The 11,284-nt window shown below is 67.1% G+C and overlaps 1 protein-coding gene across 1 annotated transcript; it reads left to right on the forward strand.

The window, feature by feature from the left end:
• Positions 1-6,555: 6,555 nt before the first annotated feature.
• On the forward strand, positions 6,556-9,161 carry RHEBL1 (RHEB like 1). The gene is made up of 8 exons (XM_026047378.1): positions 6,556-6,607; positions 7,129-7,200; positions 7,677-7,744; positions 7,837-7,919; positions 8,010-8,066; positions 8,159-8,206; positions 8,312-8,396; positions 8,465-9,161. The coding sequence occupies exons 1-8, from the start codon at positions 6,556-6,558 to the stop codon at positions 8,552-8,554; spliced, it is 555 nt and encodes a 184-aa protein (XP_025903163.1). The 3' UTR covers positions 8,555-9,161.
• The last annotated feature ends 2,123 nt before the right edge of the window (positions 9,162-11,284 follow it).

The raw sequence follows: 11,284 nt of genomic DNA on the forward strand, positions 1-11,284 counted from the left end.
TGTTTGTATCTTTTGTCCAGGGGGGCTGGGCTTGGGGTGACAGGTGCATTAACTGGGCTGGACTTAGCACAGAGCCATCCTCTTCCTCAGTACCCCTGTGTCCCCTCCCTCTGCCTGGCAGTGGGGTCACAGGAGCCGGGGTACAGGGCCCTGTTCTGCTCCCCAGGGTGCTCATTCCTGTCCTGCCTGCCCCCCTCTTCCCTCACCCCACAGGCTGCAATTAACCCTCTTCCTGGCTGGGGTCATCCAGCCTTTTCCAGAGCAGCCGGAAGGGAGTGGGGCTGAAGGTGAGGACTGCTCCCTGCCCTATCTGCCATTGGGAATGTGTCCCCTCTCTCCCTGCCTGGCTGGTCTGCAGGCTGAGGGGGAGGTGGCCCTGGTGTGGGGCTGTGAATCCCAGGGTGCTCTGCCTGACTCCCCCAGACAGAGGTGCTGGGTGGGGAGGGGGAGGAGGGGCCAGGGAGGGCTGGTCTCTGGCACCGCCACGAGAGGTTGAGGTGGTGGGAGCGGAAGCTGCCCTGGGAACCGGCCCTCCCACCCATCCTGCCCCGGCTGGGGTTGCGCCAGGCCCTGCTCCCCGCTTGGAAGGGCTGGGGGAGCCCTCAGCCTCCCCCTGGGCTGGGGCTGAGCAGGAAGCACAGGAAGTTGCTTTATATAGGAGGAAATGAGACCATTGGTGCCCACGATTTCCCCGCCACGTGCTCTCCGCCCGGCACTGGGGCTGCTGCTGGGGAACCAGACCCCCTTTCCCTCCCCACGACTGCTCCAGTGCCCTGCCCTGAGCCCTTCTCCCTGTTCTGGGGCTCCAGGAACCATCCTGGGGTGTGAGGGCACAGGGCTGAGGTTGTCCCACCTGCAGCACGACTGGAGCAGGGTCCAGAACAGCCTGGGTACGGGGGCTCTGCTGAGCTCTGGCCAAGATGGGAAGGTGCTAGGAGCCCTTGGGGGCGGGAGGAGCACGGCTCTGTCCGGGTCCCTCCGGCTCTGCTTGCAGCCCTTCACCCCCCGGCACTGGCGGCCCGGCGGGGGCGGCCCCGGGGGAGGTGACAGTGGCCGCTACAGGGCTGGGCTGCAAGGCGGGGCTGGGCCGGGCTGCCCGGTGCCTGAGCGGAGCGGCTGCAGGTGGGGGTAGCCCGGCCGAGTCCGCCCGCTACGGCCCGGGGCTGCTCCGGGCAGCGCACACTGCAGAGCGACACCGAGGGGTACTGGGACCGCAGCAGTGCTAGGAACGGGGACACCGGCACAGTGCCGGGAGCCGGGGACCAACAGTGCCACAGTGCCGGGAGCGGGGGGACGGGGACAGGGTCGGGAGCAGGGGGGACTGGGAGCAGTGCCAGGAGCGGGCAGCACCGAGACGGGGGAAGTTTCAAGAGCGGAGGGACCGAAACCGTGCCAGGAGGGGGCAGTACCTGGACTGAGACACTGCCAGGAGCGAGGGCGACCGATACAGGGGCAGTGCCAGGAGCGGGGGGAAAGCTGCCGGGGACAATGCAAGAGCGGAAGGAGGTCCGGGTAACCGAGCCACAGCGTTAGGATAACGGGTGCCGCCGGTGCCAGGGTCAGTTAAGAAAAGGCAGGTCCTGGTCCCGGGGTGCAGTCCCCAAAGGCAGGAGAGGGAGAGGCTCCCGGTACGGGAGGTGCAGCATTAGGATAAGCGGGGTTCCTGGTGCCAGGAGCAGCGCCGGGACGGGGAGGAGGCGCCGGTGCTGCGCAGGACCGGGGCGCCGTCGGGGCGCCACCAGGACCCAGGCGCTGCTCTCCGAGTGGGTGGCGGCCCGGGGGGAGGCTGCGACTCCCGCGACGACGACGGGACCGTGGGTGTGAGAAGGAAACGCCACCGACCCGCCCCTGGCACCGCGACCCGCTAAAAGCTCTCCAGCGGGGCCATGCCCGCCGCGGCCGCCCGGGGCCCCGGCGCCTGAGCGGGGCTGCACGATGCCCTGGCGCAGCCCACTCGCCCTCACCCTGCTCGCCCTCGCCGCCTGCCTGCTGGCCGCACCGGCGCTGGGCTGCGGCCCGGGCCGCGGCCCGGTGGGGCGGCGGCGGCTGGGGCGACGACACCTCACGCCGCTGCTCTACAAGCAGTTCGTGCCCAACGTGCCCGAACAGACGCTGGGGGCGAGCGGGAAGGCGGAGGGCAAAGTGCTGCGGGGCTCAGAGCGCTTCAGGGAGCTGGTGCCCAACTACAATCCCGACATCATCTTCAAGGATGAGGAGAACACGGGCGCCGACCGGCTCATGACCGAGGTGGGGGCTGCGCCCGGCTCGGCCGTCTTCAGCGAGGCGGCGAGGGAGGGTAGGGAGGGAGGCACCGACCTCCCGTGGGGCGCCCGAGGGACGCACCGACCTTGCCCGGAATGTATCGAGCCTCCTCAGGACGCACCGAGCCTCCCCGGGATGCCCGGGGGACGCACTGACACTCTCCGGGGCCCCTCGGTGACTTCCTCGGACCCTGGCCGATCCCGCTCCCTTTCCCCGGCTCCCGGCAAGGCGGCAGGACTGGCCGGCCCCCCCGCCCGCGACAGGGCGGTCGAGCCGAGTTAGACATTAAGGACCCGCCGTTAGGGATTAACGGGGGCGGCGGCGCCCTTCTGCCGGGAGCGGCCGGCGTAGGAAGGTCTGGCCGGAGGGAACGGGGGGCCGGAGCGAGGCAGCCCCTCCCCGAGCCCGCCGCGCCCCTGGGCCGGGCCCGGGGCTGAGCCCAGGACATCAGGCCGCCCCGGAGGCACCTTCCTCCCACCTGTCCGCTCCCAACGGGGAAACAGCCGGGAGCCGGACACCTGGGCTCTCCTCGGGCTTCTCCAGGAACGGGGGCTCAGCGGCGGAGGGGAGCCCAGCTCCGGGCGGCCGGCGGTGCCCGGGGAGCCTCGGGCGAGGCGGAGCCTGTGCGCCCCCGGTCCCTGCTGCGGCTCGGGGCCGCCGGGGCGCGGCTCCGGGCGGCCCCGCGGTCTCCATGGAGCCGTCGATGCTGCTGTGGTCCCAGCCGCTGCCCCGGCCCGGTGGCGGCGGGCGCGAGCGCGGGGCTGGCGCGCGGCTGCGGGCGGCTCAAAGGGCCCTTTGTGGCCGGGCACGGCATTCCCGGGACCTGAGGTCAGCGCCGGGATCGAAGGCGCCTATTGTCGGGGCCGAGCCGGGCTGGGCCACCGCATTCCTGCCCCCCCGGGCCGGGCCGCCCTGCGCCCGCCCCTGCCGCCTCCGCCCCACCGCTCGCACAGGGTCGGGGGCACCAGGGCTGCCGACCGGAGGCGGGAGGACCCTCGTGCCAACCCCGCCACAGCGCAGGGTGAGGGACCTGCTGCCTCTCCTCACAGATCACCCAAATCTGGGAGGCCCGGACCACCATCCAGATCCCTTCTCTCCAGGCCCTGCTCACTTTGGGGGGCGGAGGGGTCCGGCTGCACCCACCCCACCCTGCCCTGTGCTGTCCCGGGGCTGAGCCCCCTCGCTTTGCCCTACGGGGCTCCTGTGGGAGCCGCTGGTTCATTAGTCACAGCAGGGGGGAGGCACCGGTCATGCCCTTTCCGCCTGGCTGCCCCAGAGGGGGTGGCACCTGCAGCGAGGACCCCAGGGCACGTTAATATTTAATCCTGGTCGGGACCGGCCTGGAGCAGCCCCAATGCCCTCAGCCTTGCACCCACTCAGAAACCTGGGGGAGGGGGCACCGCCTGACCTCCCACTGAGTCAGCAACCATCAGGGACCGGCTGCTTGCAAGCCCCATTCAGGTCCCTGGTGTCCATCTGACTGTCTGCACTTGAACCACCTCCCTGGCAGAGGGTTCTGGGTGGCCAACGTGGCAGGTCTAGGTCTGGTGTGATGGGGCTGATGCTGCCCCTGCTGCCCCCAGCGCTGCAAGGAGCGGGTGAACTCTCTGGCCATCGCTGTGATGAACATGTGGCCAGGAGTGAAGCTACGAGTCACAGAGGGCTGGGATGAGGATGGGCATCACCTTCCCGACTCCCTGCACTACGAGGGCCGGGCACTGGACATCACCACTTCAGACCGGGACCGGGACAAATACGGCATGCTGGCGCGCCTCGCCGTTGAAGCTGGCTTCGATTGGGTCTACTACGAGTCCAAGGCGCATGTTCATGTCTCCGTGAAAGCAGGTAGAGCCTGGTGGGGTTAGCAGGGCCCTGGGCTGCTGCATGGGCTGGGGAGGGTCAATCTTCCCCTAGTGAGGAAGGCTGAACCACCACCTGAGGTTGCAGGTTCCTCCATCCCTGGGGTCAGTTTCTCCATGTGTTCCGGGTCCACCTTGCAACAGAGCTGCCACTTGCCTGTGCCCACACCTACCTGGAGCCTTTCAAATGGGCAAAGACCCGGGTACCCGCTTGTAATCCTGTGCAACAGGCCCCTCTTGGCCGGATGCTTGTGCTCCTCTCCAGCAGGGCAGAATAAGCAGTTGTGCATTAGAGCCCTGCACTGAGCCCCTGGCAGTAGGGCTGGCAACAAACAGAAAGTGAAAGTGCTCCCAAATGCCAGTGTTCCCAGCGGCAGTCGCAGCGGCGCAGGGCCAGCAGGGAACAAAGGGCATCAGAGCAGGAGCACAAAGGGGCTGTGCATCCCACTCCTTGTCTGGGCGCTGCTGCGAGCTCCGCTCCGGTGCCAGCCGCTCCACTCGTGTCGCTTCCCCTCTGTGGTAGCGGCTGCACTGGCAGGTAGCGGAAGGTGCCTGGGGAGGTGCCAGGGATGAGCCCCCACTGCTCTCCCAGTCTTTGGAAGATGCTGGGCTCCCACTGATTCCTCCCTCTGTCCAGACAACTCCTTGGCCATCCGGACGGGCGGCTGCTTCCCGGGCCACGCCACGGTGATGCTGCGCAGTGGCGAGCGCCGTGGCCTGTCTGACCTGCGCCGGGGCGACTGGGTGTTGGGTGCCGAGCCGGGCGGGCGCCTGGTGGCCACTGAGGTGCTGCTGTTCCTCGACCGCGACCTGGCCCAGCGCACTTCCTTCGTGGCCATCGAGACAGCCAGTCCGGCCCGCCGGCTGCTGCTCACGCCATCCCACCTGGTGTTTGCAGCCCGTGGTGCCGCCAATGGCACGGCCGCCTTCCTGCCTGTCTTTGCCAGCCGTGTGCGGCCAGGTGACACAGTGCTGGCGCATGGGGCTGGCGGGCAGGGGCTGCGGCCGGCACGGGTGCTGCGGGTGTCGTGGGAGGATGGCGTGGGTGTCTTTGCCCCGCTCACCTCCCACGGGACACTGCTAGTCAACGGGGTGCTGGCGTCATGCTATGCTGTGCTTGAGAGCCACCGCTGGGCACATTGGGCCTTCGCGCCACTACGTCTCTTCCATGGGCTGCTCTCACTGCTGCCGGTACACGCTGAGGCAGTCAATGGCACGGTGCCCGAAGCGGGCATGCACTGGTACTCGCGCCTCCTCTACCACCTGGCCTGGCGCGTGCTGGGCCATGAGGCTCTGCAGGCCTAGCGCCTTGAGCGTGCTGAGCACCGCAGCACAGGCACAGGCCCACTGTGGGCCCCTGTAGAGGCCAGGGCTGCTCGCAAGGTTGCATCAAGCATTGCCAAGGCAAGCACTGCCCAAGGGGACTGGGAATGGAGACTTACAGATGGCCTGGGGACCTGGGTCTCAGGCCTACCTGGACCTTAGGGTCACCCCCAGCACTGTCACCCATTTCCCCGCCTCCATATTTATTGCTTTATTAACCACTGCACCTGGGGACAGCTTTGTTGCCTGGACACCAGAGACCCTGCGCCAGAGTTCAATCCTGCCTGGAACCGGCCCCATCCCGGGGGTTCTGCAGCGCTTTAGCCTTTCCCCCACAACAGCACCTGCCCTGTCCCCACATACCTGCGTGTGCCAGGGGCTGGCTGGGGGCGGTAGGCAGCAAAGATGGGGGCGCTGCGGTGGGGATGGGGCGCCCAGCGCCAGGCCCAGGTCTAACTTGTGCTAACCACTAACCTGCCCTGCTTGAGAGTTTTATTTTTCTATTTATAAAGGTAATATAAGTGTCCCCCTGGGGCCGCCCTAGCAGTGGGGCAGCCCCACTGCAGGGGGCAGATGGGCTCTTAACCATTTATGTTTAAAAAATAATACTATTTAATGATTTGGGTAAATAAAGAGGATGTATGGCCCTTGCTGGAAGGTGACTGGCAGGAGGGGGGGGCCTGGGCAGAGCGGGGGCACCCGAGGTGCAAGGGAACGCTGCACAAGGAGGGGGGTGGGAGGCCAGGATGGGAGTCCCCGGGAGACTCACGGGTGGGGAGGTTTCAGGCAGCAGGGACCGGACCCGGGGGGGACCTGGCGCCCTCCGCCCACGTGGCCGCCGCAGGTGTTTGGCACCCACGTGGCCGCGCCCGTTCCCTCCGTTTTCATGAATGGAGACCCGGGCCGCGATGCGCTTGCGCAGCCCTCTAGCCCCGCCCCACTCGCCGCGGCGCAGCCAATGGGAGCGGCGGGCGGGCGCTGTTGTGGTCACGTGGGAAGACCGGCGTAGTGGCCCTCCTCCCGCCACCAAGCCGCGCGCCCGCCGCGGCGGGCGCTTTTATAGCGGCGCTTGCTGCGCCCGCCCGTGCTGCCCTGCTCCGCCCCTCGGGCCATGCCTTTGGTGCGCTACCGCAAAGTGGTTCTCCTGGGCTACCGGGCCGTAGGTGAGTGAGGGCGGGCGACGTGCGGCGGGACAGGGGCTATGCGACGGAAGGCGCCCGGGGAGTGTGCGAGGACAGCGGGTTGTATCCGGGATGTGCGAGGGATGGGGATTGTGTGGGAGGAGGTCCCTCGTGGGTGTGCGCGGGGGGTTGGTGCTGTGGCTTGTGGTGCCATGTCAGCCCCCTGCATGGGGAGGGCTGGGCAGGGGTGGCCCTGAGGGGCAGGGGGTGTCCTGGAGGCTGTGCTTGGTCCCAGGGCTGGGTGCAGGGGGTACCTGCCCATGAGGAGGGGCTACCTTTATGCAGGTGTTGGGCTATGCTCTGCTATGTCTAGGCACCCTCCCAGGAGCCCTCTAAAGAGCCCCTGGGGCAGGAGTGTGGGATTCAATGGTGGGGAGGGGGGGGGCTGCCCTTGACCCTGCTGATCTGCTGGGACCTCCTGCTCAGTCAGGGCTTCTGTGATTTTTTTTTTTTTTTTTTTTTTTTCTCTCCTTCCCTCTCTCTGTCCTCCCTCCCTGCCCCAGGCAAGACCTCCCTGGCTCACCAGTTTGTGGAGGGGAAGTTTCTGGACAGTTACGACCCCACGGTGGAGAGCAGTAAGTGTCAGAACGGGGCACCCTATCCCGACAAAGCTGTCCCTGCTCTGGCTTGAATCAGTGCTGCTTCTAGAGGGGGGAGAAATGGGGTACAGCCCTGGGGAGAGCATTGGCCGCTCTGGGACCATGAAAGGACCTGGGGTGGGGGGTAGGAGCTTGTTGTTCTTAATGGGGTGCTGGGAAGGGCTCAGCACCCCACTCTGAAGTAAGGGCAGTGGCAGCAGGACTTGCCTGGGGTAGTAGGGGCCCATCCTGTCTGGGGTGGGGAGCTGACCACAGCAGAGGGCTGGTTCACAGCACAGCCACCCCTCCAGTGCAGTGTGTTTGGATGGGGGCGCTTCTTGTAGGGAGGAAGCTCCCACTGCTTCACCACAGCCTGGGAGGTGTCTGGATACTCCTGCAGGAGGGCCATGGTGGGGCGATGGGCTGGGTGCAACTTTGGGGCGGGGTCCTTGCTAATCCCCCTGTCTCTGCAGCCTACAGCAAGATGGTAGTAGTTGGCAAGGATGAATTTCACCTGCAGCTGGTGGACACTGCTGGACAGGTAACAGCAGGATGGAAGGACAGTGTAGGTGTGTGTGTGTGGGAGGGCCTGGCTGTGCCTCATTCAACACTAAGCCCGTCTCCTCGCCGCAGGATGAGTACACCATCCTGCCTCACTCCTTTGTCATTGGCATCCATGGCTACGTGCTGGTGTACTCGGTGACGTCCCTGCGCAGGTCAGTGCAGTGGGGGGACCTGGCTCTTCTTGGCTGAGGTGGGGGGACCCAGGGCAGCGCTGGAAGCCCCTTCCCTGCTTCTCCCTTCAGCTTCCAGGTGGTGAAGACCCTTCACAACAAGTTGTATGAGAGCAGGGGGAAAACACGGTAAGTGCTGTCCTGGTCCCCATTCCTGGTGCCTGTTGGTGCCAGCCCTGACACTCTGTGTTTGTGTCCTGGATCTCGTCTCCCCACCCCAGGATGCCTGTGGTGCTGGTGGGCAACAAGGCGGACCTGTCCCTGCAGAGGTAAGAGGGACTCTGGGGTCCCTTGACCCCTTCCTATGACCAAGGGGCTTAGGGACCACTTGGCCCCTCTTGCCTGTCCCCCTCTTCCTTTTGCCATCTCCCCAGCCGGGAGGTGAAGACAGATGAAGGCAGGAAGCTGGCGGAGTCCTGGGGGGCCATTTTCCTCGAGTCCTCGGCCAAGGAGAGCCAGGTGGGGCTTGTGATGGGGTGGGGCTGGGCCCCATGTGGGCCCCACCGCTCACAGTCCCTCATCCCTAGGGCACCCAGGGCATCTTCACCAAGATCATCGAGGAGATTGACCGCGTGGACAACTCCTACAGCCGGGAGCATCGTTGCCACCTCATGTGAGCCAGTGCCACTGGAGCTGCACTCCCCCCAACCTGGGCCTGGCAGGGAGACCCCCCACCTCGGGCCCTGTGCCAGCCCCTGCATGGACATTGGGGGCTGGTGGTGCTCATAGGGGACAAGGGGGTTCCTCGCTGCAGGCAGCCACATGGGAGGACATGGAGCTGCTCCCAGCGGAGCTGCCGAGTAGGAACTGAATCTGCAGCTTGTCCCCAGGGCGGTGCCCGGTGCCATTGTGTTGGCAGCCTGTGGGAGTCAGGGATGCCAGGCTGGAACAATCCCATTTTGTGCCAGGGGTGAAGCCCCCAGCTGGCACCGGGGTGGGAAGTGGTGTCTGGACTGTGGCCATCTCCAAGGAAGGAGCAGGGTGTTCTCCACAGGCACACGGGGTGGGTGCTTGTGGGATGTCCAGGAGCTGGGTGCCTAGTGCTGGGGTTCCCCCTGTGGCTCATCAGCCCCCAGGCAACCTCGTTAGTGCTAATTACCCACTTGGGTTGGTGGCAGAAAGGCACAAGAAGATGCACATAGGGAGAAGGGGTGCAGGGAACCAGAGGTGGTTCTGGGAGGGGCTTTTAGGGGTCCTTATGGACAGATCTTTGCCCCACATTGGGGACTATGGCTAGAGAAGAGCATTGTCTCCCATGGTTGGGTCCTTGCTGGGAGCCCTGTGCCATGTTGGATGCAGGGAGGGGGATGTGGCACCCTTGGGTGCCAGTCTCGCTGCACCTCTTGCCCTCTTAGGGCTGGGCTGCCACTCCTGGGCCTCAAGCAGGGCAGGATAATGCTGAGCTAGGCATTAACACAGGGCAGGTCCCTGGTGCTGCCACATGTGGGTCATGAGCTGCCCCTCAGTGGCCTCTGCCAGTGCAGCTGGGGTCACAACTCCCCCTGTGCCCTATGGCTTCTGGAGGGCAGGGTCTTTCAGAAGCTTGTGGGCAGCTGGGGCCACCTGGCACATGGAGGCTCTGTTAGGCCCTGTGCCCAGTGTTGCAGAGAGCGAGGCAACCGCTGTGGCAGTGCCCTAATCCTACTCTGTGGTGGGTGTAGTCTCACCAGTACTTTGTCCACTGCTGGGGGGCTGGCCCTAGTGTTGCCCCTGGAGTGGGGGCAGAGGCTCCACAGGAGGAAGGAGAGATGCAATAAAGCAACTGGGAGCAAAGCAGAAGGCCTGTGCTGCTGGGGGGAAGGATGGGGACTGGGGTCCTGTGGGCACAGGTGCCTCTCTTATCACAGGGGCTGGTGACCCTGGCTCTGTAGCATGGCAGAGACAAGGCCTTTGCACTGGATACAGTGTCCATCACGGAGCTTGGCACCTTGCCCACCCCATTGCTTAGGCCAGACCCTGCCCCACAGACAGCCAGGGTTGGGCACCACCCTCTTCCCTGGCTGAAGGGGGCCCAGGGAGGTGCCTGGCCCACAGCCAGGACGGGTTGTCCACCCCATGGCCAAGTGCAATTTGGGCACGATACCCAACGTGGGTGGGGCCCGATACCTGCCCCATAGAGAGCCAGGCTTCAGCACCCTGCCCGTCCCATGGCTGCTCAGGGCGGCCACAGGCCAAGTCCGAGGGCAGTCCCATAGGTGGTGGGGGCAGACCCCCTGGGCTGCCCCACACATGCTTGGGCCAGACATGCACCTGCCCCTTAAACGCCTGGGCCCGACGTTACCCCCGAGCGCCCGCTGGGGCGCGAGGGCGGCCCCCCACGTGGCCGCTGCCGCCCGGCCACGGCGGGGTTAACGCGGGCGGAGGGATCCCTCGCCGCCAACGTGCGCTGCGGCCCGCACCGTCACCCCCCCCACCCCTCCCCGAGTGCTGCAGCTCCCGCGCCGTGTCCCTCCACCCGCGCCCCCGAGGCGAAGTAGTGCGGCCGCCCCGCGTCCCCCCCCCGCCGCCCGCGTCCCCGCAACCCCGGCGGCCCCGGCAGCGAGCGCGGCGGGGCGGCGCGGGGGGACAGCCGGACCGCGCGCTCCTGCCCTCCCCTCGTCAGAGAGCAGGAGGAGTAGGAAGAGGAGGGGGGGGGCGCCGGGGGCGGCCCGGCAGGACTACTTTTCTATGAAAATGGCTGCGTCGGGGAACACTTTCTGTTCAGTTTCTTGAAGCCCTTCGTTGTAGGGGAGGAAAACGGGGGGGTAAGAGCGAGCCCCGGGGCCCTGGCGCCGCCTGGCCCGGCGGGGGCCGCGGTCGCACGAGAGAAGGGGACGAGGCAGAGAAAGGGGCGGCTGGGGCAAGCAGCGGCCCCCGCGCCCCCCGCGTGGCGCCCGCCCGGCCCGGCCCGGCCCCGCTTCCTTCCGGCCCGTCTCGCTACAGTGTGGCCGCTCCGGGCCATTGAGAAACTTCCCCTCCCCCGGTGTGCGCTTTTTTCCTCCCCGTTTTCCGCTCCCCCCCTCCCTCCCCGGAAGGGAAAAGTCTCCGCGCTCTCTCCGGGCCCGTCGCCGCCGCCTCCCGGAGCGGGGCCGCCGCTTGCGCCCCCCGCGCCGGCCCCGCCAGCCGCGTGCCGAGCTGCGCCGGGCCCGGCCGCGCTCCGCCCCGGGCTCGCGTGCGCGCGGGGCGGCGGCGGCGGCGAGTGCGGCCTCCTCCTCTTCCTCCTCCTCCTCTTCCTCCGGCGGCCGCCGCCGAGCCGAGCGCGGCCCCGGGTCCCCTTTGTGCGGCGCTTTCCCCTCCTCCCCCGGCGGCGGGGCCCGGCGCGGGCCTCGGCGGCTCCCGGGCGGCTCCCGGGCGGGCCGGCCCCGCCG

This window comes from Nothoprocta perdicaria, unplaced genomic scaffold (assembly GCF_003342845.1).
Source record: "Nothoprocta perdicaria isolate Ctin4 unplaced genomic scaffold, notPer1 scaffold_497, whole genome shotgun sequence".
Classification (NCBI taxonomy): domain Eukaryota; kingdom Metazoa; phylum Chordata; class Aves; order Tinamiformes; family Tinamidae; genus Nothoprocta; species Nothoprocta perdicaria.

Excerpts from the sequence above, each read along its gene's own strand:
- RHEBL1 (XM_026047378.1), top strand. The coding sequence starts at position 6,556 with ATGCCTTTGGTGCGCTACCGCAAAGTGGTTCTCCTGGGCTACCGGGCC. Across the intron at positions 7,920-8,009 it reads TCGGTGACGTCCCTGCGCAG|CTTCCAGGTGGTGAAGACCC; the intron begins GTCAGTGCAGTG and ends TTCTCCCTTCAG. Across the intron at positions 8,067-8,158 it reads GAGAGCAGGGGGAAAACACG|GATGCCTGTGGTGCTGGTGG; the intron begins GTAAGTGCTGTC and ends TCCCCACCCCAG.